Genomic DNA, 27,356 nt, shown 5'->3' on the forward strand with positions numbered 1-27,356 from the left:
GCCAGTCCCCATCCAGCAATGTTCTCCCAAAGAAGCTTCCATGGGCAGACGGTTTGTCGGCTCAGCTCAAAACTTGGACGAGGTAGAAGCCACGAACCCCCACCCACCCTGCTGGGCTGGTTCCCCTATATGCCCGCCCCCACCCGGCACTGGGCCCCCCAGCCCCGCAGCCAGCACACCTCCTTGGGGAGGAGAGCCCGCCCCAGCCTGCAAGGAAATGCTCATTATCCCAGTGGGACAGGGCCACTCCCGGCCACGTCTCCAAGCAAGCCCGGTGCCCCCTCCTCCTGCCTCCACCATCTGAACTGCCTCGGCTGCAGACGTCTGTGGTAGAGCCTCTGGGGCCAGATGTTATAGGGGCCAGCTAAAAATAACCGGGCGGGCGGGCCACCATCGGGGGTGGGGGTAGGGGTGGGGGCATGTGCTGGGCGCGGACACATGATCTGAGCGACCCGGCTGACTGGAGCTAAGAGTCCGGCAGACCGTGCACACTTCTGCTCCCCACTTACAGGACCCACCCGGCCAGAGGGCCCCTCTTCCCTGAACATGTGGGAGGAAACGCCTTTTTCCAGCCGCGGGGTGGGCAGCGGCAGAAGGAAGGTCATCTGGGCTCTGTGCTTCCTGCTGCTTCTCCTTGAAGCCGGCTCTGCCAAGAATCTCTGGAAACGAGCATTGCACACTAGGCTGGCTGAGAAGTCCTACGTAAGTGCCTGGGAGGGGGAGGTGGGGAGGGGCTAGGCGACCCCCAGATGCTGTATGTTCTGCAAGTGCTCCCCCCAGACTCGGTCAGGGCAGCATCTTGGTCGGAGCATGCCAGGGTCGGGAGGGGGGCAGATGAGGTCGCCTTCAGAAGGCTCCTTGTCTGTAAGCAGAGAAGCAAGGGGCACACCAAAACTGTGCAGGGGGACTGGGACATGCTTTTGCCTACCCAATGTATTTCCTCCTGACAGCACCCAATTTAAGACTCCAGGGACTTGAAACTGAGTTTTTTGTCTCAACAATCAATAACCAAATGTTTATAAAATATAATTAGACATTCATGCAGTTATTTATTCATTCAGTAAACAGTTAGTGGAAACTGCTCTGGGCCAGGCACTGTGTGTGGTCCTGTGGGGACAAGATGGAGACACCATCTCCCACCCTCTGGGGCGACATAGTCGAGTGGGGGAGGCAGTCGGGTGACACATGGTGGTGGTGTGAAGGGACAGTGCAATGTAGCAAGTGGCAAGAGGCATGCAGCTTAGAGCCAGGTGTCCGGGTTTGCTTCCAGCCTCTGCTGCTCACCAGCTGTGTGACTTCGGGTGCGTTATTTGACATCTCTGAGCACCAGTGATCTCATCTGAAAAAGAAAGAGCGATGCATTCCTTTTGACAAATGTGTTTGATCACTGCTGTTGACCAGGCACTGTTCTAGGCTGTGGGCACACAGACTGCAGATCTCTGCTTCGGGGAATTCACGATTTAGTGAGAGAGGCAGAGAGTAAGTAAGAAATAAGGAAAACATAGTGTGTTTGGTGACCAGTGCCAAGGAGAGAAATAAAGCAGGGAGAGGACTAGGAGAGACAGTGGGAGAGGGAGGGTGTAAATTTAGTGTCCCCCCCCCCCCCCCGACACACACACAGAGGGAGCACAGAGGCATGGAGGGTTCAGGGAACGGACTCTGGTGCTCTCAGGGTGAAATGACTCACGATGCATGAAGCACTTAACACCTAGCAAAAGCTCAGTGCATTTTGGTGACTTCATTAAATCATTGGGAAATTGGCTAGTGCTTGCCTCCCCAGGTGCAATGCAGGCTCCTCAGGGTGAGGCCTGATTTTGTCTCATTCAGTGCAGTGTTCCTGGTGCCATGCCAGGTGCCTGCCGTTAACTTGGCGCTCGACACATTCTTGTGAGTAAATTATGGGCAAATGCATCGGAAGCACAGAAAAATGGGTTCAGCTCCACCCCGGAAAAGTCGGGGAGGGTTTTCCAGGTTTGGGGACATTGAACATTGGGCTTTGCAGGGTGAATAGGAGTTTGCCAGCTAGATAGGGAGAAGTGGGAATGTTTAATGACCACTGCCATGGTGAGATGCATGAAATGTATTGAGGCTAATCTTAGCCTCCTGGGCTCACGTTCTACAGGTCAAGCAGGCAGCTGCTGAGAGCAGAACAGAATCGTAGCAAGTGAAAAGATGGGAGATGTTTGGAGAAGGGAAAGCTTATATGAGACAGTGTAATCACAGAAGGCTTCCTGGGGGAGGTGATACCCTGGCCAGATCTTGAAGAACTATTAAGAATTAGGAGGAAGAAGGACATTCCCGGAAGAAGATTCAATGTAGGCAGAGGTACTGAGGCAAAAACGGTGCATCTGGGAGCCCCTCACTACAGGAGAGGGTTTGTTTGTGCAAGGAGGGCGAGAGACCCTTCTCGGGTTTGACACCCCCGTGCTCTTTGTTGGCCCAACAGGACGATTTAGTCCTCCAGGTAGTTAGCACTTTGGTTCTAGCACCATAGAGGGATTTCCAGCACATCATCCGGTCTGATCCCTGCTTCGTCACAGCGTGTCATAGGACATCTCTGTGGCACCTCTCTAGGAGGAATGGGGAGGCGGGGCAGTCAGGGATGATGTGCATGGGGGCCGGGGAGGTGGGCTTCTGAAACCAAATTGCTTCTAGCCACCATCTGCCGGAACACAAGGGCTTTGAGCGTGCCCCTCCCTGGATTGGCGCTCCCCCGGTTATCAGCAGGCACCAGTGTCCCTCCCCAGTGCTTGGACCCAGGAGAGGCTGTGCCAAGAACCGGCCTCAGAGAAAGCACCTGGGGAAGGATACAGGCTGTTGACTTGTGGGCACCAGGCCCAGGGAGTCATCTCAGTGTCATCTCTAATGAGCTGTGCAGCCTTGGGCCACTCACTGCCCCTCTCTGGGAAATGAGGCAGAGAACCAGATGACTTTCAGGGCCCCTGCAAATGTCCAACAAGGAAATTAGGAGTATAGGACACAGCTCCCTCACACTAAGAAGCATGACTTTCCCATGCAGCACCCCCCTCACCCCACCCTGAGGCAGGTCTGCAGCCTTGGCCGTGGCCCCTGGAGGGGGTGGGGCGGGTGTCCAGCACTGTGCTGAAGCCAGCTCGTAGCCACTCTGGGGAGTTCAACGGTGCCCTTATTAAAATTAAATCCTATAGGCTTATCATTATACAATTGATATTAAAAAGGAAGTAGGTGCTTCTCATTAGAACCGTCTTATTAGAACTTGCTCCTTATTAGAACTTGCTCATGGTTTTGCTACTTCGTACAATTCCATCTGCTCCGGTGGTTCTTAGTATCTGCGCGCCTGCGTGCTGAAACACGGGGTATCAAGGGGCTGCGCGCGGCCCCACCTGCTCCTGGCCCCCCAGCCGTCCTCACAGTGGCCGTTCTTAGCACGAGGAGCGGGGGGGGGGGGGGAGCGGGTGAAGCTGGTCATCCAGCCCTGGGCAGAGCGGGCCCAGGGCCCTTCTTGAACCCTGTGTCTGTTTGATGCACAAGGACTTAGAGACACGGCAGAGAGGGAGGCACTGCGTCTGTCCCCAAGGAGGCCATTGGGGGGCTTGTTGTAAAAAAGGGGGCTCCCCTCCCTGAGCCTTGGCCTCCTCCTCTGCAGCGTGGGGAGCGGAGGCCCCGCTGGGCCCTCCAGGGACAAGGCGCCAGGGAGGTTGCTGCTCCGTGCCTGGCCCAGAGCCCCCTTCCCTACGTGCGCGCTATTAAAAATAAAACCAGACCAGACAAATGCACGGAACCAAATATTTGCCAGGCTGGAGAAAACAGAAGCAGAATGTTTGTAAATAGCCCACTGGCCTTTTGTGGGGGAGCTCAGTTCGTTCTGTGGAGCTGGTGTTTGGGGCTTGTCTTTCTTAGCATTTGGTGACAGTCCTTTACTGAGCGCTCGCTGTGTGTCGGGACAGGCGTTCACAGTGCGTTAACTCTCACGAGCCTCTCGACAAATCCTACCGCGTGGGGCCCGTTGCCGCCACTGTGTCGGCCCAGGAACTGGGGCCCAGCGGTCTCTGCGTGTCTCTGTGGCTCAGTCTCCTTTATCCCCTCAGCTCCCACCCAAGGCAGCTGGAAACAGTTGGGCAGTTTGCAGCCTGCCCCAGCGGGCCTGCCCAGCAGAGGGGCCGTGAGGGGCAGCAGCAGCAGGAGCAAGGGGGGCCGCTTCATGATGCGTGCTGCCTCACCAGGACCCCTTTGCTCGGGTAGCTCTTGCCCTGTAGGAGTCGGCCATCAGCCCCTGCCCTGCCCTCCCCAAGCTGGTTCTCCTTCCCCTTCTTATTTCTGTGAGCTCCAGAACCTTCTATTGCCTCTCTTATTTTTTGCTAAGTTAGCAAGAGTGGGAGAGACAGAAGGCCTGGAGCTGTGCGTACCTGCCGTCTGCTCTCATCGTCGGAAGACTGTATCTCTCCAGTGGGGGGCTCGCCCCGCTGGCACCCAGGACTGGCCATGACCCTGGGGGTTCACACTGTGGGAGCAAATGGAACTGAAGGACGGCCCCAGCACCTCATCCTTGGGTGGGACACCTCTGAAGAGCGGTCTGTCTGGTTTCTCAGAGCTCCAGGCGTCCCTCCAGTCTCCTGCGTCCTCACCCCCCTTAGTGGGCCTTGCCCCCTCCCTACCCCCTCCCTGTCTTACTTCCCCGCCTGCTGGAGTATATGCCCTGCACTAGAATCCTAGTCTCAGCTCTGGGTTTAACCGTGTCTCTCAAACACGAAGCGTTCGAATCCTAACCCCTGGTACCTACGTGTAAATTTGGCCTTATTTGGAAACAGGTTGTTACAAAAGATGAGGGCGTATGGGAGTAAGGCGGGCCCTCCCTTAACCTGATGTGGCTGCTGAGAAGAGGGGAAGAGATGCAGAAACAGACCCATGGAGGGAAGGCAGGTGAAGGCGGAGGCAGAGATCGGAGGGATGTGTCCACAGGCCAAGCGATGTCACGTCGCCAGGAGCCCCCAGAAGCCCGCAGATAGGTGTGGCACAGAGTCTCCCACAGACCTTCCAGAAGAAAGCAACCCTGCCAACACCTTGGCTTCCGACTTCTGGCCTCCAGAGCTGCTGGAGCGTACGTTTCTGTAGTTTTCAGCCCCCAGCTTGTGGCACTTTGTCAGAGCAGCCCTGGGATACTCCTCCAGGCTACTTCTGGGCACCAACATGGTCAGCTGCTGGGGTCGCAACCAGCACCCCTGATGACAGACATTTCCAGACAAGGAAATCGAGGCCCTGGTGAGGAGTGTTCTGGCTGGGGATAGGTGAAGTGATCAGTACACCCTCAGGGTCCTGGGGACTTCCCTTGCTCCTTGAAAGATGTGAGAGCACAGTCCTGCAGGACCCCATCGTCAGGATCTCTAGGGTGCCTCCAGCTAGAGGAGCAGGTGTGGCTCGTGGGCCCTCGGGTGTTCCTGGCTCAGGCCCCGTGGCTCCTGCCTGGGGCGGGAGAGGGGAGGTGGTATGCGGAGGTGAGACAACCCCACCGTGGGCTTGGCCATGGCCTGGTGTCTAGCACGGAACCAGGCACACATCACAGACATGTGAAACATTTTAAGAATGTGGCGGGGAGGTGGTGAGCTGGCTGGCTGGGTGGGTAGATGGAAGGAAAGAAGAAAGAGTAGCTGGATAGTGTGATTTGGGGAGTGACCTTGAGCAAATCACTTTCTCCTCTCTTGACCCGACTTCCCCATCTGGGGTTCCAGTCCTGAAATGAATCCCAGGTGGAAGTGAGTAAGGGATGAGGCAGCCAGGCCGTGTGTGGTTATGATCTGGGAGCATGCAAGAGAGAGGCAGGCAAGCAGAGGGAAAATGCGTGACTGTGCGAGCAACACTAGTCAAGAACAGCCACAGCTGGAAACAGCCCCAGGGTCCAGAAGCTCCAAGCGAGGAAACGAAGTCTGACCTCTCTGTGCAGTGGAATATTATTCAGGCAGGAAAAAGGAATGAAGTCTTACACCTGCTACAGGATGGGTGAGCCCTGATAACATAGGCTAAGTCAAAGAAGCCGGTCACAAAAGGCCACATGCCATATGATCTGACATACAAAACATCCAGAAGCAGCAAATCCATAGAGACCAACAGTAGGTTAGAGGTGCTAGGGGTTGGGGGAGGGGGTGAGGAGGAACTGCTCGATGAGAACAGAATTTCTGATTGGGTGATGTAAGCCCTTCAGAAATAGACGCTCTGGTTACACAATGTTGTGAATTAATGCCACTGAATCGTACACTCGGAAATGGTTAAAATGGCAAATTTTGTATTATCTGTATTTTACCGCATTAATTTTAAAGAAAGGGGACAGTGGAAACTCAAGGTAACTCTTCGGGATTCTGAGGGTCCATGGGTTCCATGTGGCCAGGGCACTGGACAGTGGTCCCCTCTGTCCCCAGCACCCCAGGTGAGTGTTCCCAGTGCTTGCTCTGGGCATCCACCCATCGCCTGGTCATAGTGGGTCTTAGCTTCACACTTTTCTCCTCAGGCTGTTCCCTTAAAGGTTTTCATGGTGTCCTGACCTCTTCATAGCCTTTAGCTGCATTACTATTACCTGCGTGATTATTGTGTTAGTATGGCTTTAGTTTTTCATTAACTACTTTTGCAGGTGACAAAAAAACAAAAACAAAAACAAACACAATGCAGTTCATTTGCTTTATCTGTGTGAGGTCTGGTTTGGGGTTTGTCACTTGTCCTGGAACTGAGCCTCTTGAAGGCAGGGACATCTTCTGGTTCAGCTCAGCTGCCCTTGGAGCCAGCCTGGTGCCTGGCATGTAGTCGGCCTGGGAACTATGAATGTACCATGAAGTGAATGAATTAAATTACGTTAAAACCTTCCAGAACAGGATAGGAGGGGATGGAAAGTTCCAGAAGACTTCCTGTGCACAGCGGTGCACGTGGAATGCCAGTTTGCTCTCGTCATGCACCGAGATGGGGTTGTCCCTGGCGTGAGATCCGGGTTTTTGAGTGCCTCCCTGAGGAAGTCCCCTTAGCCGTGCACCCAGTTCCGCTCCCGGAGCCCAGCGCTGACGTCCCAGGGCGTCAGGAAATGGCATTCATCAAGGCACACTGAACTCGAAGCCTCTGTTCCAGGGAGAGACATATTTTTAGAACTTTGACGTCCAAATTCCAGAGGAAGAGCAAGTAATGCTTGGAGGAAAACTGGCTTTCTTCCGGCACCGAGCAAATCAGTCCTGGGGTGCATTTTTATTGGTCTGACCCTTAAGTGGCTGGAAATTCCAAAGAAGGGTAAAGCTCTTGCATGCGGAATGAAGTGGGGTGGAGACCACAGAGGGAGGGATACGGGTAAATTGGGGCAGCTTTGGAGATTGGATTCTTTCTCCTTAAATGGAAATGGTGCAAAATTGTTTCCTCATTATAAAAATAATGTTTACTGTAAAAGAAATTCAGACAATACAGAAAGTTACAACCGCATAAAAAAGATCTAAATTCTTCCTCCAAGACATAAGCTTTGTTGACATTTTGGTGTGCGTGCGCATAGACTTTTCCACGAAACAGTTACACTCACCCATTTTTTTCTTAATGGTATTTGTTCCTATTGTTGAAGAAGTTTTTTATTGGGATGAGATTCCCATAATGTAAAATTAACCATTTTAAAGTGTGCAGTTCTGTGACACAGAGCACATCCACAATGCTGTGTGACCACCACCTCTATCTAGTGCCAAAGCACTTCCCTCCCCCTGAAAGGAAGCCCGGTCCCCACGGACAGCGGCACCCCCTCCCCCACTCCCCCCCCCCCCCCAGCCTCTGGCAGCTGCCAGTCCGCTCTCCGTCTCTGTGGATCTGCGGTTCTGGACAGTTCGTGTGAACGCAGTCCTACACTCTGTGGAGTTTGAGTCTGGCTTACTGCTACTGCGTTTTCTACCTTGTGTTTTTCACTGAACAGTATAGGGTGGATATGTTGACCCGGTAGCTCTCTGTCCTCTCCTCGAAGGCTTCTGTGGTGTTCCACGGTACTGGTGGGCAATTACTTCTTTATCCAGCCTCCTCTGGTTGGACACCAGGCTGTTGGCCTCAGTAGAAACCAGACTTGAAGACTTGGGCTTTCCACTGAAAGAGTCCAGACCTGGCGTTTCCTTAACCCGCTTCCTGAGGGTATCGGAAGCACAATGGCTCTGCAGACCCACAGAGGCTTCCAGAACGATCTCCCTGAGGAGTGAGAAACATGGCCACCAGGTGGGAAACCTTAAGGGAGTCATTTTTATCTAAGTAAGGCACACAGCACTGGTAAGTTCTTGTCTGCGCTGTACCGTAAATGTGTGTTCAGCAGCTGTTTGGAAATGGACTTGGGATCACTCACTCCCTGAGCAGGAACGAAAATAAGAGATGGAAATCACAGGTTGCCCTGGGATTTTCATGAAGGATGTTGTCAGTCTGGGGCGAGCCGCCACATTTGTCCGGGGGACTTGGCATGCCAGTATTTTATTTTCAGCTAAGTGGCCGCGGGGGGCAGGGCTGATGGGGTTGCAGAGGATGAGGGCTGCGATGAGTTCTTTCTAGAATATGTACCTGGGGGAGGCAGTTCCATGACTGCGTCCTGAGCTGGGGCTGGCCACGGGCGGGCAGGTGGTGGGGGTGTGCGTGGGGGGCCCCCGGAGCTGACCAAGCAGGAGGGAACTCACAGGCAAGGGTGGGAAGCCGCTCCTCAGATCCAAACTCCTGGTGCAGGACAGACCCGGATGTGAATCCCGCCTCTGCTGCTCGCCAGCTGGGTGGCCTTGGGCAAGTGCCCGTCCCCTTTCTGTGCCTCCATTTCCTCATCTGTCAAGTGTGTTAATAACAGCAGCAGCCTTGGAGGCTTATGTGAGGATTCAATGAGATTTTGTAGGGAAGCACCTAGCTCAGCACTGGCACACAGTAGGAGCTTCGTAAATGCTGCCTGCCCTGCTCTTATTATGGATCAGAGTACCCAGGTTCCGAACCTGGCGCCTCCCGGTGTGGTGACTGTGTGGGTGCCTCAGTTCCCCCACCTGTACAATGGGGACGGCAATTGTAACTACAGGGTAGGGGCAGACAGTACTTTAGGGCATCCTCGGTGCTGGGCATGGCGGTTTCCACATGCCCCCTTCCTTTTAGGAATTCTGCCGGTGGTTTGCCCTCGTCCAACATAGACGCAATGAGGCTGCCAGGTGCCACATGGCGTTGTTGCTCGAACATCTCCTGGAGGTGTGTCTTCAGTTCCCAGCTAGGTCCAGACTCCTCGGGGGCCGGGACAAGCTCTCAGGTTTCTTTAGCATCTGCCTCAGCCTCAGCCCTAAACCATCCTGTGAGCGGTGGAGGGCAGAAAGGAGGCAGGAAGAACGGAAGACCTGGGGAGGTGAAGACCAAAGCTACCATGAGCTGACAGAACACTGGCTGTGGGGAAAGAGGCCTCCAAGGCTGCCAAGTCGACAATAAGAGAAGTAAGCATAATTCCAACAGTTTGGTGTTGCCGGTGACACAGGTGCGAGCTCATGGGCTCCCACCACAAACGCCTGCAGGAGGTGTGACCTTCGTGCCCATTTTGCAGATGAGGAAAACCGAGGCTCAGATAAATGAGTAGTTTTCCTGCTGATCACAGAGCTACAGGGTTCAAACCCAGACTTGTATGAGAGACCAGCTCACACCGGTCAGAATGGTTAAAATGAACGACTCAGGAAAAAACAAATGTTGGGAGGATGCAGAGAAAGGGGGACCCATGTTGTTGGGGGGAATGCAAACTGGTGCAGCCACTCTGGAACAGTATGGAGGTTCCTCAAAAAGTTAAATATAGAGCTGCCCTTTGACCCAGCAGTTGCACTGCTAGGTATTTACCCAAAGGATACAAATGTAGGGATCTGAAGGGGCACCTGCACCCCACTGTTTAGATCAGCAATGCCCACAACAGCTGAAGTATGGAAAGAACCCAGATGTCCATTGACAGATGAATGGATAAAGAAGATGTGGTTCACATATACAACGGAATACTACTGAGCCATCAAAAAGAATGAAATCTTGTCATTTGCAACGATGTGGATGGAACTAGAGGCTATTATGCTAAGCAAAATCAGTCAGAGAAAGACAATTATCATATGATCTCACTCATATGTGGAATTTAAGAAACAAAACAGATGAACATAGGGGAAGGGAAGGAAAAATAAAATAAGACAAAAACAGAGAGGGAGGCAAACATGAAACTCTTAACTCTAGGAAACTACCTGAGGGTCGCTGGAGGGGAGGTGGATGGGGGATAAGATAATGGGGTGATGGGCATTAAGGAGGGCACTTGACATAATGAACCCTGGGTGTTGTATGCAACTGATGAATCACTGACCTCTACCTCTGAAACTAAGAATACACTCTATATTAACTAAATTGAATTTAAATAAAAAATTAAAAACAAAACCAAAAAAACCCCAAACAAGCCCAGACTTGTCTAGTTCCTAAGCCTGAGTTAGAGCCCTGCTGACCTCAGCCTGTACTGTTTATGAGGCCACAGGCCTTGGCCCCATCCATCTCGATACACTCGAGAGTCAGACGCAGCTCTGAAGTTCTTGTCCCAAAGAAAGAGGAGGCGTCAGCTGGGGAAAGTTCCGAGTGGGGGAACAGTGTGTGGAAGGCCTGAAGGCCAGGAGGAGTAAGGGATCTGAGCAAACCTTCTGAAATCCAGGTGGCTGATTCTAGATTTATACTTGGGGTCCATTACTTGGGCTTTGGGACAGAGGAGTGGAATCCTTAGGCTCATGACCCTTCTCAGCCTGTGGCCTTGGGCAGACCTTTCCTTCTCCGGGCCTCAGGGGCCTCACGTTTACTGTGTATAGTAATAGGACTTCCCCGCTGGCCTCGTATGACCGGAGGAGGGTTCCGGTGCAGGGTAAGAGAGGCCGCATGGATGCGGTACAAAGGGACGGCTCCTGGTCAGTGAAGGCCGCCCGGACAGCAGCGCCAACCTCACAGGGCCGCTGCGCATGCAGGCTGATCCGTCCCCACACAGAAGCGCTTACAGGGAGGCCTGGGGAACCACCGGCAAGCAGCGGTCCTCGTGTTCAGCAACGTCATTCGTGCAACCTTCGCAGATCTGTGCTGAGCATCTGCTCTGTGCCAGGCACCGCTGTGACTGCCAGGGACACAGGTGGGAACAACACCCAGGGGGAGGGCGCGTGTCAGTAGAGACCTGGGGGAAGTGAGGGCCGAGCCAGGCTGGTATCTCAGGCAGGAGACACAGCTCGTGCAAAGGCCCAGGGATGGGACTCCTCCAGAGACCTCAGAGAGGCCAGGACGGCTGAACAGGAATGGGCAAGGGAGGCGGTGAGTCTGGGAAGTGGAGGGGCTGGGGGTAGGGGGGCCAGCCAGCTCCATCTGACCTTTAACCCTTTGTCCTTCCCAGGCCGGGGGCGGGGCTGGTGGGGGGCGGGAAGGTGGTGCTCTGTTTATCTCTCTGATAAAAGTCAGTTTTTTCTCAGAACTCTGGGAAACATCCTTTTTCAGGACCCTCTTTGAGCATCACCTCGTATGACATGAAATATTTTCCCAAACATTTAATCCTTTAATCTGGGCCCCTCGGTGAAATCAGTTCTTTATCACCCATGACCATCTGTTGTTTGGGCCACACCGTAAATAACTCGGGAGATTTGACTTCTAAGGCGCTTATCTCTTTTGTTCTCTCCGAATTCTGGGAGACGACAACAAGACAACAACGTTTGAATTTTCCTGGGAGAGGAGAGCAGGGACACATCTAAAATCGATCTCTCTGTACTGCACCCCCTCCCCGGTGGGCCCCTCCTAATGTCCCTGGACTGGGAAGCCGGACTGGGAGGCGCCGTGGGTTGGGGGGGAGACAGTAACTGACCTGTAAATGAAGCCTCGTGTACAAACAGGCTGGGCGGAAAATCCCACCGGGCCTCCCGAGCGCGTGCACACCGGCCTCATCACCCTCCCAAGGAGGCCCGGGCAGCTGTCACGTTGGATTAGAATGAAAATGGTCGGGCCCCAACATGGGTCCAATTTTGTTAATTCTGAAGAAAATGAACTAAGAGCTAATGGCATGGGATTATGTCCCCTGCTTGTAGCTTGAAAATTATTCGATGATACAGGAAATACAGGGGCTGGTCTGAGCAGGGGGTGGTGAAAAGGCTGAACCAGTTTGAAAATCCACGCTCTGGTCTCCCCCTTGTTCTGGGGGAGAACCACCAATTTCCTGAAGCCTTCTTTTCCTTAGAAGCCAAATGTTGGCTTTGTGTTCGTTTCTACATTTCACAAATTAAATGACCGACATATCTATGGGAGAAAAGATGAATTCTCTGGGAGAAGGTGGGGTGGGGCCACGAGCCCCACCCTCCTCAGGCTGCCCCTGCCCCAATTGGTCACTGCTTTCTTGTCCCTCTTGCCCTCCCTCTAAGCCCCCGCCGCTCCCTGGGCGGTAGTTTGAAAACCCGGTCGGTATGCTTGCACCAATACCAAGATGTGCCTGGTCGGGTACCTGTCCTCGGTGACCCGACGCCCCCTACAGGGCCCCGGGAGCAGCGCATGGACTTGGCAACCACCGTTAACAGCGGGCGGGGGGGGGGCGGATGGGCAGGGGGAAGACGTGGACACATCTTTGATCTTCCCTCTTTTTACTCTGTTGAGGTCAGAAGACATATGCCATTTTGTTCCTTGCTCTATTTTGTTGTTGTTTTAACTAATGAAGTCTTTTTCCTGTCATTAAAAATGCTTCGTAAGTACTAATCTTGTTTTTGAAAATTTTTGATTGCGTTCTTTAAATTGAAAAAATAGCGTGTGCATGGCAAAAATAATATCGAAGCAGGGCAAGTGAACAGGCAATGAAAAGAAATCCTCCTTGGCTTCGGAACTGAATGCTCCTCCCTAAAGGCGGTCTGGGATAACGAGTGTATTCTTGTGTATCTTTCCAAAAATGTTCTAGGCAAACCCTATACATATTACATGCGTGTGCATATGCTTATTTTAAAATGTCGTTAGGCGCGTAGCATGCAAACTGTTCTGCACCTTTATATCCCTCACCAGCCACCGTATCTTGGCAATCTTTCAGAAGTGGGCTAAGGGCGCAAGATTCCAGTGTGCAGACGAGCATCTCTTATGTGTGCAGAGGGGCAGGAATTTTAAATACGGATACATTTGCAGGGAGCGCGGGCAGAGGGTAGATAGGGATTTAGATGACAGGAGCACTCTAGGCACAGGCCAGGAGGCAGGGCAAGCCAGGGTGTTTTTCTCCCAATGAACCTCTTCTCTCTCTGTCTCTCTCTGTCTCTCTGTCTCTCTGTCTCTCTGTCTCTCTGTCTCTCTCTCTCTCTCTGTGTGTGTGTGTAGCAATGTGTAAGAGCTGCCCTCCACACCGCCCACGTTCAAATCCAGAAGCAGAACAGTGTCCCTGGCATGGATGGGGCCTGGTGTCAGACGGACCCAGTGTGGGCTGCCTGGTGTGACAGAGGCCCCCGACCTCACCTCTAAAATGCTTATTTTATTGGCCATGTGCCCAACTTTCCTACATGTTAAGTACTGTATCTGATTTTTAACTTTTTATTGAACAAATACCGAAAAGTGGGCAAATCTTGTGTCCAGCTTGCCGCAAAGTCTACACGGTGTAGGCAGCACCCCGATCAGGAAGCAGAACCCCAGAGACCAGGGGTGCCCCTCCTGGTCCCCACCCACCAGATGACCACTCTGCTGACTTCTCACACCAGACATCACTTGTGCCAGTGTTTGAACTAAAAGTGTAAATGGAATCACACTGTGTGTTGTCTTTTGAGCTGGCCTCCCCCGCCCCCCCGCCCAGTATTCTGTGTGTGAGATTTATCCAAGTGTGCGGATGTATCCATCTTCTCTGTGATCGGGAAATCCTCCAGCGCCGCGCGAACACAGGGATTGTAAGAGATACACAGAGAAATCGTGTGTGTGTCTCGGTGTGCGTGCGTCCACAGACCCGCGCACACGCAGACGCGAGCGTGCACGCGGCACCGCGAGGCCGGACGGGCGCGCGCCCCCCGCCGACGGGCGGAGACAGGGGCGAGCGACCCCCGCGCGGCCCCGGCCCCGCTCCCCGCGGCTGACCGCGCTCTCCCCGCAGGCAGAGGAGGCGGCCGGCCCCCGGCAGCCCCGCGCCGACCGCTGCCCGCCGCCGCCGCGCTCGCTGCCCCCCGGCGCCTGCCAGGTGGCGCGCTGCCAGGCCGACTCCGAGTGCCCGCGGCACCGGCGCTGCTGCTACAACGGCTGTGCCTACGCCTGCCTGGAGGCCGTGCCGCCCCCGCCAGGTAGGCACCCTGGCCCCGGGGGAGGGGGGGGTGCCGCGTGCCAGAGGAGCCCGCGGAGCAGGCACCCCACCGCCTGCCGGTCCGCCACCGACCGGAGCGCGCACAGCCCGGGAGAGGCCCCTTCCGGGGAAGATGCCCCCTCCTGAGAAGATGGGGGAGATTTCTCATTGACAAAAATCCAGGTCTCTGGCTTTTCTCAGAAACCCTGGACCGCATTCCCTGGGCCACCATCTGCTGGGACTCCAGGTGCCCCTAGGTGGCAGCGGGTCTTCCAGGTTTCCCCGACCCCACCGGGCCCACTTCCCTCGCGCTCCTGGCCCCGGGAGTATGTGAGCTGGAGACATGGGACGTCAGCAGTCTGGATGCAGTGTGCCCCCGAGAGGCAGGGCGGGATGCAGGCTCCTGGGTTCAAGTCCACTGGCTAGCAGGTCATCCCCCTGAAATCCTCCCAGCGGTGAAACAGGACTGAAACGAGAACGTGCAGCCTCTGGAGGTCTCTGAACATTCTCGGCGATGGCAGGCAGCAGATCATCAGTAAGATGTTTGTGGAATCTTAATGACGATTTCTTTGGGAGAAACAGCCCTCAGGGACTGGTTCATCTTTGAAGGGAAGGAGTTTTAGATCCTTCTGGAGAGGTGTCGGAGGGGAGGGAAGGGAGCCTGTGGGGATACTGAGGGAGAGGGTGGCAGGGCGACCGGAGGGTGGAGAAAAGGTACTCCTAAGTGGGTGGGATGGGGGCAGTAAAGTCTCCTCCCCTCTCAGTTCTGCTTGGGGCTGAGCCTCTCGATAGCAAGAGCCTGCTTGGAACGCACCTCTCAGGGAGAGGCCTCTAGGTGCTGCGGGCTAGATTGCTGCAGGCGGCTTGAGACGGCAGGCCCAACCCCTCCTCCCAAGGCCGAAGCAAGAATGACCGCACTTTGTTTTCTTTGGGATGAGGTCACAGCGGGGACAAGGTAGTCAACACCCTCAATAATGGTGGTAATTACAGTCCACCTGCGTTTGAGCACTGTCTCTTGGCCAGGGGCTAGGCAGGGCCAGGAAGGCTTCCATAGAGCCCTTTATATATATAAAAAAAAAAGACAACATGGCACCCCCTCCTCGTGGAGGAAGCACATAAAGGTACTTCCCTCTGGGTGGGTAAGTCAAAAAAGGTGGCCCTTCCTCTAGACTGTGACAGTGAGCAAGGATTCTAGCCTCACTCGCCACCTATGCCGGGAGCTTTTGAGCAGTGCACGAACTATACAACTGTTCATGACATTCCCAATAGCCTTTCCCTACATCATTTCATTTAATGCTCACACGGCCCTACAGTGTGGAGAGACTGTTATCAGCCCTATTTTAAAGCTGAAGACACACAAGTTCAGGGAAGCTGAGTTGCTTGCCCAAGATCACACAACAGGCAAAGCTGGTATTTCAATCCATCTTCTGACTGTGGATAAGTGTCCAGTGCTTTAGGCCTTGAGGGCAGGGACGTGGGGTTCTACTCCAGCATCTGGGCCCATACATGGGGGTCCCTCACTGCCTGGAACATCCTTCCCCCAGACACCCACACAGCTCACTTCCTCACCTCCTTCAGATTTTTCTCAAGAGGTGGTTACTTTTTCAGGGAAGATTTCCCTCTCTAAATGGCACGCCCTATTGTAGCCATTCCTTACCCTCCTTTCCCTGCTTAATTTCTCTTTATAGCACAATCTAGAACATTGTGTTTTATTTGTTCATTGACTGTTCTCCCCTGACCTGCCCCATAAGGCAGGTTTTGGTCGGTTTCATTCACTGCTGTATGCCTACCATCTGAACTATTCTCTGGACACCTGAAAAGTGCTCAATGAATATTGAATGAATCAATGAATCAGTGAATGACTAGCTTTCACTGGCCAGGCAGAGCAGTCCAGCTGTTCGTTAGTCATAGTAACAATTATAATAATAACATATAACACAGGGTTTCTCACCCTTGGCACCCTGGACATTTGGGGTTGGATAATTCTAGTTTGGGGTGGGGTGGGAGCTGACCTGGGCACTGTGGGATGTGGAGTAGCATCCCTGGACGTCCCCCCCACGAGATGCCAGTAGTCCCACACCCCACACTGTGACAACCAAAAGTAGCTCTAGACTTTGCTGTATGTTCCGTGAGGACAAAATCACCCCAAATTGAGAACCACTGATCTAACGTGAACAGATGACCTGAAATGCACCAGGCACTGTTCAAAGCAGCTTACACACTTCACGGCAATCTTCGGGTAGGTTCCCTCCAAAGCATATCTTGAGATAAGGATGTGGGTGCAGGGAGTTCATTTAGCAGGTGATCCCAGAAGGTTCTACTGAGGCACGGAGAGGGGAGACCCCGCGCCTCCAGGCCTTTGGGAGTCTGCAAGTTAAGGGGAGACCTTGACCAAGTTTCAGTTTCAAAAAATTCAGCACAGTGTCTGTACATCTCCTGCTACTCAGAAGCCTTTGACCAAGGCAAAGAATACAAATAGGAAATAGTAATACAGTTTCCTATTTGGTAAAAACTAGCATTGAAAACATTTTCTATCACATGGTCCGAGGTGGTAGGAAGGAGGAGGGAAAAAGCAGAAGACTGGAAATCAGCCTACAGAAACTCCTCATTTCATCCCTCCACCTGGAAGCTGAAAACTGCTCGTTTGCTCCTCTGTTCCAGTTTGCATGCTGTGAGCCACTGTCTTACGATCATCTTGTGCTCTTCTAAAGAAAAGGCTAACCAGCAGTTTTACCAGTATCCACCTACGTACTTCAAAAACGCTAGACAGCACAGCAACCTCTTTACTTTTGTCATATCTTGGAGTTCAACAAAAGCAGAGGTCATAAATAAATGTGATCCCAGACCAGTTTTATTTGATCTACATAATGCATAAAACGATTTTTTGACGGGGGAAGGTCAGAAGGAGAGGGAAAGAGAGAATCCCAAGCAGGTTCCATACTCAGCATGGAGCCCGACGTGGGGCTTGAGCTCACCACCCTGAGATCATGACCTGAGCCAAAATCAAGAGTCGGACACTTAACTGACTAACCCACCCAGGTGCCCCTGTAATGCATAAAATTTTTAAAAATTAATTGCCAACACTTAAAAACCAGGAGTTCGTATTTTTAAAAATATCTACAAAGTTAAAAAAAAAAAAAAACCACCACGGGCTGTAGGAACATGGGGAAGGGCTGGCCAGAGCTGACCAGCAGCTGACCCACTGAGGCAGGGACTGTCTCCAGTTTGCCATGGTCCTCCTTGACCTGCTTTTCTTATTTATGTTACCTCCCTGCTCCCTGGAACCATTTGGGCTCTTCACCCCTGCTTTGGGATTTTGAACACTTTACAGTCTACCATGTGGGTTGTTCTTCTTGTTAAAAATGTATTGGCCACAGAGCAGGCTATGCCACTATGACAAAAAGACCCATAAAGCCAGGAGTTCAACCTATTAGGCATTTACTTCTCTCTTGGTTAATAGGCCAGTGTAGACAGGTGGCCCGTGGCAGGTAGTTGGCTCCAGACCAGTCTTCCAGGTACCTAGGTTCCTTCCATCTTATTGTTCTGCATGATCCAAGTGGCTCCCCAGCTGCAGGAAGAGCGAAAGCCAGAGGGAGGAGAGCAAACAGGCATCTATGCGTTGGCAAGACGCAGCATCACCTTTGCTCATATCCCATTGGCTGGAGGTCAGTCATGTGGCCATACCTAGCTGCAAGGAAGGCCGGGAAATGTAGTCTCCAGCTTGGCCACCCAGTGCCTCGAGAAGACTCAAACTTCTGTTGCTGAAAGGTGGGGCAAATGCATGGCAGGCAGCCTCTGGGTTCATGAAGTGTAGGCTCCCCCAGTCCCAGAGGCTGGGGCGTTTCTCAGCTGCCTGACCGGGGCAGAGCAGGGGAGGGCTCAATTTAACCACGTATTATTTTGTTAGTTTTAGACTGGCTCGTGCAGCCGAAACCTCGATGGCTTGGTGGCAACGGCTGGCTTCTGGACGGCCCTGAGGAGGTGTTGCAAGGTACCTACAGGGTGAAGCCCACCCTGACGTCTGAGCCAGCGGCCCTCCTTCTCAGGCTGCCTCTGCTCCAGCAGGCCGTCTGCACTCAAATATCTCAAATACTCAGCCCTCCCCACCCGATGTAGAACGGTGGTGGCTGGGGCTTGGCCAGGCTCTCAGAATGCGCAGAACTGTATAGGGCTTGACGTTCCCTACGGATGGAACCTCACTCCCCCCGCTGACCACACCGGGTTGGAGACTTGAGAGGGAGGGGGTTGCGGTTGGTTTTCAAATGCCTACAATCATCATCAGTGGTTCAGTGCTCCCTGAGGATGAGGTTTTCTCTGGGTGGGTGGAGAGCAGGCAGGCCGCCCCGGGGTGTAGAGAATTGGAGTACGAGTGTGTGCACTTGTGTGTATGTGGCTCTGCCCGTGACTCTGCACACATCTGTGAGCACGACCGCATCTATGAGGGTGTACAGCTGTGCCTGCACGCGTGTGGCTGTTCTTGTGCTGTGTGAATGTTGGTGCATCTGCGTGCATGCAGACGTGTGTGACTGCAGGTGTGAATGTGTGTGTTAAGAGCCACGGTGGTGAAAATGTGTGTGTCAGGATTTGTGTATGAATGTGTGTGTACGCCTGTGGCTATAAATGTGAGTGCATGTGTGTGTGTCAGGATTCGTGTGTGTGAGCATGTGTGTATCTGTGAGTGTGTGCGTGTGTCAGCCTTTTGTGCGTGAACACACGACTGTAAGTAAGTGTGAGCATGTGTGTAGGTGAACGTGTATGTAGGTCGCTCTGCCCATGAGGGTGTTTGGGATCGTGTGACTTTGGGCTGCCCCGTGTGTTGGTGTGTGTGTGCATATGTGCGTGCGTGCACTCACGCTGCTGTGAGTGAGACCCGAGGCACAGCCTGGAAGGTGGGGTGCCGATCAGAGGCAGGCCCTCTGGCTCGCTGCCTCCACCTGACACCCAGGCGCATGTCCGTCCCACAGCTGAGGCCTGCAGCACCACAGAGGATGGGGCGGAACCCCTCCTCTGCCCCTCAGGCTACGAGTGCCACATCCTGAGCCCTGGGGATGTGGCTGAGGGCATCCCCAACCGCGGGCAGTGTGTCAAGCAGCGCCGGCAGGCAGGTGAGTGTGGGCGCCCCAGCCGTGCTCCTGGCTCCTGCCCCCGTCTCCCTAGATCACCCCACGTGGGACACCTGTCCCAGGGAAAAGCACCGGCGCCCCCCAAGCCTGGCCGAGAGCTCCTCCTGTCCTCCTACTTCGTGCTTCTCCCTTTGAGTCTCCCACCCTTTCCCTCCTTGCCTCATGGGACACAGGGCTTTGAGCCCTGCCACCTCCTAGCTGGGATCGGTTGCTTCAAATCCCTGAGCCTCAGTATTCCTCATCTGTGAAATGGGGCCACTGTGTGCTGTTATGGGAATTCATGTAAGTCATACATGTAAAGCCCTCAGGGCGGAGCCAAGCAATAATAGGTGCTCAGCAAACATCAGAGATTTTTATATCCATCTATGTATATATATTTTAAATTGTCTGAGAACCCTTGACTTCCCAGGGTCTCTGCTGGGAGCATTCGGTGTGACTTAACTCGTCTTTGTCCCTGGACGTGAATAGTAAATAGCAAATCGATCAGGGAAGGGCATGAATGGCATTGCTTTAGTTTGCATGATTTTCCCAAGGAGAGCCAGGACCACAGAGCACAGACTGCTGGTGATAGCAAACTAAAGCCCCCTGAGCCTCATGCAAGGTGTAATGTCCACAGGACTTGGAAGAAATGCGTGACAAGTGAAGAATCTGGACTGTCAGGGAGATGTGAGTTGGCCTTGTCACAGATGAGCTCCTGGGACTCTGAGAGCCCAGAGTCAGGGTCCAGTCCCCCCTCTGCATCTCGCAGCCCGGAGAGCTGGGGCTGGCACCCTGGGTCAACACTGAGGCCCACAGAACGCAACAGGGCACGTGATCTGCGGGAGCATTTCTTTTCCTGATGGGAGAATGTATTTCCCGGAAGTGTTTCAAGAAGGACACGTTTAGAGCCATGCAGTTAGCACCATCATGACTGCCAAGAACACAATTATGACACATTACTACTGTCTCTAGAAGTCTGGTTCCTGGAAAGCTGAGCTTCGAAAAAATTGCCCATAAAAAGTGGCTCAGTCGGTTAAGCATCCTACTCTTGATTTCGGCTCAGGTCATGATCTCTGGGTGGTGAGATTGAGCCCGGCATCAGGTTCTGTGCTGGGCGTGAACCTGTTTAAGATTCTCTCTCTCCCTCTGTTCCCCCCCACACTTGAGCTCTCTCACTCTCTCTCTCTCTCTCCCTCTCCCCCATTCTCTCTCCCTCAAAAAAATTGCTCATAGTAGGCATCTTGGTGGTTTCTCCTACGCGCCACCTGCTGTTTGGGGTTATGAGCTCGTTCTCTAACCAGGCAGCCTGGGCTCCAGTGGCCACTTGGCCCCTCACGGCTGCGTATGGCAAATAACCTAACCTTTTTGGGCTTCATTTTCCTTACCTGTAAAATGGGCTCATAATAGGCTACTTCATGCTGTCATCTTTCTTACGGAAGAGGAACTTTGCTACAGTGTGCGCAGCTAACAAGGAGCAGAGGGGGAGTTCTGAGCCTGTCCCTGGGCTGCAGAGCCTGTGGGTGTGTGTGGGTATGTGTGTTCTCCCCTCCCTCAGGAGTGATTGGAGCTCTCCAGATGGAAATGTAAGCGAAATTCCTCCTAGCCTTGGTCCCAGGGGCTGTCGGGGAGCAACAATTGTTGGTAATTATATGGGAGTTTGGACATGTTGTGATCTCCAAGAACTTCCTTGGAACAATAGCCTCAGGGAGGAACAGGGGCACTTGTCCCAGGTTAACTTGAAAGAAGCCTTTTATTTAAGCTTTATCTTTTCAAACTACATATTTGAAATAATTTCAGACTTCAGGGCTCCTGGGTGGCTCAGTCAGTTAAGCAACTGCCTTCAGCTCAGGTCGTGATCTCAGGGTCCTGGGATTGAGCCCCACAACAGGCTTCCTGCTCAGAGAGGGTCTGCTTCTCCCTCACCCTCTGCTGCTCCCCCTGCTTGTGCTGTCTCTCTCTGTCAAATAAATAAATAAATAAATAAATAAATAAATAAATAAATAAAATCTTTAAAAAAATTTTTTTTAAAAAGCAATAATTTCAGACTTCAAGAAAGTGGCAAGATTAGTACCTTGAGCCCTCCACCCCAATGACCTATCAATTGTTAAAATATGGTCACATTGGCTTTACCATTCTCTCTCTTCCTCTCCCCAGTCCCCACTGTCTGGCTGTATAAATCAGCATATTTATTTTGGGGACTATTTGAGAATAGGTTGCAGATCTCATGCCAGTCTCCTCCGGGATGCCAGCGTCTCCTCCGGGAGCCAGCGTCTACAGGGTGCCAGTGACTGTTCAGGTTTTATGGGCCATCAGCTTGGAACCCAACATTTGAGGGGTTCATGTCTTTCCCAAGAGGAAAATGAGCGTTGACACAGGCAGTAAATCTGCCTCTTTGGAGAGCAGGGTCCGGGGAGTCAGTGCATTTCTCTGAGTGGGTTTGGGGTCACTCAGAGGCTGAGCGTCCCGTGTCCCCCAGGCTTGCCTCCGACAGAGCAACATTGCTGACACTGCATGGGAAGAACAGAGGATCGTGCAGCCTTGAGCAGGGAAATCTATTTTGTTAAAATGACCTGTGATCATGTTTGGTAAACGTGGAGGTGTGAGGGGGGGGGTGTCCAACTCCACGTAGACCTCTGTCTCCTTCCTGCGGCACCAGCCTTCGTCCAGAGAAGGAGGGCACAGGAATGCTTCATTGCCGCCAGCTGGGAAAAACCGAGCCATTTGCTTGAGAAAATAGTTGTGGCCCTAGTTGCTGATAAGTTCTCAGGCCGAGGGTGTGGATCAGCCCCGCTGGGTTCTAGCACCTTGTACTATAAATGTCGGTGCTGACCCCAAACACCCTGATGTTTTTTAGGATGACCACAAAACAAAAGGAAACAAAATGTCTAGCTGTTGCATACATGCGGTCTTTACAAACTGAGACGTAACTGACCTGTAACCTTACATGAGTTTCCGGTGCATTGTTGTCTTTGTTGACAAGGCTGACGTGCTGAGGTGGAGGAGTGAGCTCACCCCTGGCAGTGTTGCCCGAGAAACTTCTGCGTGACCTGGCCAGGCTTCTCAGGCACAAATGGTTCACCGCAGTGATAGGCTGGGGGCAGAGGGGGTGGCATGGGGTCGATGACAGCCAACAGTGGGAATCCTTAGTAATCCAGACTATGAAGGTCCCAAGAGTCGACCACTTTTCACGTACAAAAATGGCAGTTTCGTGTGTTTCCTCCTTTTATTTGCATATTGGTAGTTTACATGAAATTGTTTATCTTCATCCTCATAATAACTTTATGAGGTGCTAATTTTTGAAGATTTATTTATTTGAAAGAGAGAGAGAGAGAGTGCACGAGCAGGGGGGAGGGGCAGAGGGGGAGAGAGAGAATCTCAGGCGGACTCCTTGCTGAGCATAGAGCCCAATGACGTGGGACTCAATCCCAGGACCCTGAGATCATGACCTGAGCTGAAACCAAGAGTCAGAGGCTTAACCAGCTGAGCCACCCAGGTGCCCCATGAGGTGCTAATTTTATGCCCATTTCCAGGTGAGCAAACTGAGGCCCAGAGAGGCTTAGTGAAGCAGTGCAGTGAGATTGCTACTCATTACTTGGTCACATGTAGTAAGGACATTTAGGACTCCTTTGAACAGACTCAGAAAAGTACCCTGTGTTCCGCGTGTGAATTGCATAGCTTGTAATCACACTTGCTGAATAATACGTTGAAATTCTGCCTCCAGTTCATCTGTTAAGACAGTGGTTCCTAAACTTTTTTGGCCTGGGGACCCCTGTACACTCAAAAAACTTCAGGGACCCCACAGAGTCTCCCTTGTGTGGCTCTGGGTAATTACCATATTAGAAACTAAAGCCAAGGCATTAAAAATATTTCTGTGTTAATTCATTTAAGAATGACAATGATAAACTCCTTATGCATTAAACAGAAATAACTTTTTTTTTTTTTACAAGTGACTATACTTTCCAACACACATAGAAATGGAAAACTGGCATTGGTTTACTGTTCTGCAGTTCTAATGTGTGCGTGAGGAGAAGAGAGATTCTCACGCCTGCTTCTGCAATCAGTCAGCCGTGACATCACATGTCACACAGCCTCTGGAAACTCCATGCGCACTTGGGAGGGAATGAGAATGAAAACACAAATAACTCCTTGGTGTTATTATGAAACAGTTTGACCGTATGAACTCACTGGAAGGAGTTTAATCCTCTCATGTGTTTTCCAGATGGGCGATTCCTCCGACACAAATTTTACAAAGAATACCCAGGTAAGAGAAGAAACCATTCTTCCCTTGCAGAGCGCACTAAAAGGAACAGTAAGGATTTCTTGGATGAAAAAGAAAAAGAGAATCCCATTGACTGTTTCGAGAGCTACAGTCTGAAGCAGCTGTGAGGAGAAATACCCATATTCTTCCCAGTCGCTTTTATGCCATGAAATGGCCCTTGGGTGGTGGGATGCCAAGATGCTTTTGGTGTGAAAATCTCTCCTCCATCCTGAGCAGCCCTCCAGGTGGCATCTGACATGGGCAGGAGCCATTCTAGGCTGCAGCCCAGGACTGAGGCAGCAGCTTAGGGATGTCTCACTGGGGACAAAATGAGAACTACGATTAGAAAATAAAGTAGAAGCCCTGTTTCCTGATGGTGAGCAGAGGAGGTGGGAACCAAAGAGGGGCTCATATAAGAAAAATGGCTTCGTGTTAGATGTTAGAACTTGGGACCAGATATACTTAAGTCCCTCCTACTTTCATTCAGGGTATTGATAATGTGGCTGACACTGTTCTATCCAATCATTCATTGATCCATCTCTCCAGTTTTCCAGTCTTCCATCTATCCATCCTTCCATCCATCCGCTCAGACCTTATTCTATTCTTCCATCCATCTTTTCATCCTTCCATCTATCCATCCATTCTTCTATCCATCCATCCTTCCATCCATCCATCCTTCCACCCATCCATCCAGTCTTCCATCTACCCATTCTTCATCCATCCTTCAATCATCTATTCATCCACCCCCATCTATCCACCAATCTTTCCATCCATCCATCCATCCATCCATCCATCCATCCATCCACCCAATATTCCATTCTTCCATCCATCTGTCCATCCATCCATCCATCCATCCATCCATCCATCCATCCATCCAGTATTCTGTTCTTCCATCCATCTTTCCATCCTTTCATCCATCCATGCATCCTTCTATCCATCCATCCTTCCATCCATCATATCTTTATTAAGAAATTATACCATACATTTATCAAGCATTACCCTTTATTCTGTGCTAGAAGTTGGGACTACATTTGTGATCATGGCAGCCCCAATCCCTGCCATCAGGCAGCTAATATCAAGCAGGAAATACAAACATGAATAGCCCCAAGTAGTTATTTAGTAATAATAGTGATTAGGGTGATTGAGGTCACATATAGGACACTATGAAAAGGACACCTTAGACTTGGATGTCAAGGAAGGCTTCCTAAGGAGGGGATTTTTAAGCTCAGCCTAGAGAATAAGAAATAGTGCACAGAGGAAGAGCCAGTGTGAAAATCCTGAGGTTGGAAGCAACTTGGCCATCACTGCAGCTGGTGTGTAGTGAGCAAGGGGGGAAAGGCAGTAGATTGGGCCAGAAACACAGGCAGGAACACACCGCACATGTGGCCATGGTGAGGAGAGTGGAGAGGCTGCAGGTTGGGTGACCTTGTTTGGGGGAGAAGAGGGGACAGGGCCAGGGCACCTAGTATTTGGACTTCATTTGGCAGTGGCTGATGAGCTATGAGCATCTGAGCAACAGAAGGCATGCCTACCCTGACAGAGCCCTGGTCTTTTTGCAGAGGGTGATTCCAAGAATGTGGCAGAGCCTGGAAAAGGACCCCAGAGGCACTTTCAATAAGGCTGCGGTGCTGGTAAGTGGGAGGAGTGGTGGCCGATGGCAGGGGAAGGGTTTGTACAGCCAGGTGTCCCGGGAGCTTTAATCACCAAGTTAACCAGTGCGAGGAGAGACTGGGGTTTTACCTGGGGGCAGAATTTAAAAACTCTCTTACAATATCAAAGTAAACATATGAGAACTTGGTGTGTGGCCAGAAGTGGAAGTTTCTATACCATCTGGACCTAAACGCAAACACTAGACCAGGTTGCAACTTTCCTTTCCATTCCTTGTCTTAATGCCTCCATGAACAGCAGATGAGTTCTCCTTTGTCCCCTGAAGTCTATCCCTCTGTCTCTCCCTCTGTCACATGATACTCTCAAGTGCCAACTCCTTGACAGGCAAACAGTGAACAACCAGAGTTCCTGCTCCCAGGGTCTCACCTCTTTGTGGGAGGCTAAACAAGTCAACAAGGAAATCAGCCCACAATAAGTGTTGTGCAGGAAACGGACAGGGGCATGAGGAAGAGTAGCCAGGTTGGGGAGGGACCATGCAGAGGTCACATCTGAGTGAAGATCTGCAAGGAGAAGCAGCTGCCTTGGGAAGACCCGGGGAGCGGGGTCCACGCAGAAGGAGCTGGAAGAGCAGAAGTCTCCAAGCAGGAGAGATCTTGGCTACGAGCCACAGGGAGGTCGCTGGGGTAGGAACAGAATGATGGCGGTGAGGCTGGCCCCAGAAGGGGGGTCCTAGAGAAGACACAGGCCTTGCTCTCAGACACTCTCCAGGGCGAGATGCATGCCTGTGGATGCCAAAGACTGGGAGCATGTCTGCCAGGAAAACCCGAATGCCCACCCCACCCTGGTGAAAGCCAGACATCTGCACACAGCAAACAAAGGCCCTTGAAAGCAGCTGATTTCCCCAGAATGTCCTTGAAAGGCAAACATCGGATTTCAGATTCCAGAATACTCTGGTGCGAGTCCCCTGGGAAAGCCTTGAGCCCTTGGGGATGGGTGCCAACATGTCTATTACCTGCTGATGACAGGACTCGTCCTTGGAGTGGGTCTGACCCACTGAGGATGGCGAGCTTCCACGGGGAAGCGCTGGGGGCCGGCAGGGGAGAGCCGGGCATGAGAGGCAGTTTGCGCTGGCATCTGGGAGCTGCTGGCCGGCCGAACTGGGCTTAAATTCCTGACCCACCGCATGTGACCTTAGGCGAATGCCTTCAATTCTCCACGTCCCAGTTTCCTTATCTATAAAATGGGAATGATGGGGAAGGATGTGTTAGGATCTAAACAAGACGATACCCAGAGGGACTGAAAGTAAGTTAAGAATTCAGTCTTAGGGAAATTGGCATCTTACTAGTGTATGTTGGGGGTGACAAGGAAGTAGGTGACGCGGACTGTGACCTCGTGTTCTGCCCCAGCAATGGCTCATGTTCCTTCCTTCTCTGCTTCTCTTCCAGCCAATTGTGAGAACATTCCTCCATTTTTCTGCTAAGTCTTGGAAACAGTTGGATAAAACATGATTTGATCCCCGGAGGTCATGCCCAGCTCGACAGAGCATGACTGCAGAGATACAAGACACCTGGCTCTCAATGCCAGCATGACCTGCCTGGCTGGGTGATCTTGTGGGAGCCCCTTACCAGCCCAGGTCCCTGCCTTATCACACCTAGCAGTCCCACTTGATCTGACGGCCCCACAGACCCCACCTCGGGAAGAGGTCACTGCCTTTGTGAGCTGTATGAAGCCCCTTTCTCAGACAGAGTTCAACATCTTGTTTACTATACATTTCTTCCAGATTTGTCTCTGGGAGCCATGTACCCATTCCAAATGTTCTCAAAATAAATTGCTCCTTACAAATTGGAGACAAATTTAGCTACTCAGGCGGATTCATAGTTTTAACCCCCCATGATCTTAAATTGCATGTGCTGAAGCCCTTGAACCCTGGAGGTGGGTGGGGGTAGGGGATCCTGGGATGAGGTGTCCTCTCAGCTCTGCTTCTGGAACCCTGGAATATCCAGCCATGTGCACAGTGCTCTGGGTTGGATCCCTCTGAGGCAGACCCTGGGAGGAGGATTCATTGAAAGTGATTTGTTAGTAAAGTTCCTAACTTTCCTGGGGGAAGGGTAGGGCGGTGGGGCTGTTCGTTTTGCAAAGAGTGTAAGCAGCC

The 27,356-nt window shown here is 52.2% G+C and overlaps 1 protein-coding gene across 2 annotated transcripts; it reads left to right on the forward strand.

The window, feature by feature from the left end:
* WFDC1 (WAP four-disulfide core domain 1) lies at positions 1-27,065 on the forward strand. 2 transcript variants are annotated; one of them, XM_045796112.2, is made up of 8 exons: positions 1-82; positions 512-702; positions 14,054-14,237; positions 18,144-18,227; positions 19,201-19,341; positions 23,558-23,599; positions 25,156-25,227; positions 26,650-27,065. In XM_045796112.2, the coding sequence occupies exons 1-7, from the start codon at positions 19-21 to the stop codon at positions 25,212-25,214; spliced, it is 765 nt and encodes a 254-aa protein (XP_045652068.2). In that variant the 5' UTR covers positions 1-18; the 3' UTR covers positions 25,215-25,227; positions 26,650-27,065. The 2 variants fall into 2 exon arrangements, with proteins under 2 accessions (XP_045652068.2, XP_087726776.1); XM_087870650.1 differs by lacking the exon at positions 1-82 and adding an exon at positions 205-329.
* Positions 27,066-27,356: the final 291 nt, after the last annotated feature.

Source organism: Ursus americanus, chromosome 21 (genome assembly GCF_024610735.1).
Source record: "Ursus americanus isolate L20-20 chromosome 21, mUrsAme1.1.p, whole genome shotgun sequence".
In the NCBI taxonomy this organism is placed as follows: Eukaryota; Metazoa; Chordata; class Mammalia; order Carnivora; family Ursidae; genus Ursus; species Ursus americanus.

Coding starts and splice junctions, on each gene's coding strand:
- WFDC1 (XM_045796112.2), top strand. CDS start 19: ATGTTCTCCCAAAGAAGCTTCCATGGGCAGACGGTTTGTCGGCTCAGC. Junction 83..511: donor CAGCTCAAAACTTGGACGAG/GTAGAAGCCACG, acceptor CCCCACTTACAG/GACCCACCCGGCCAGAGGGC. Junction 23,600..25,155: donor ATTTTACAAAGAATACCCAG/GTAAGAGAAGAA, acceptor GTCTTTTTGCAG/AGGGTGATTCCAAGAATGTG.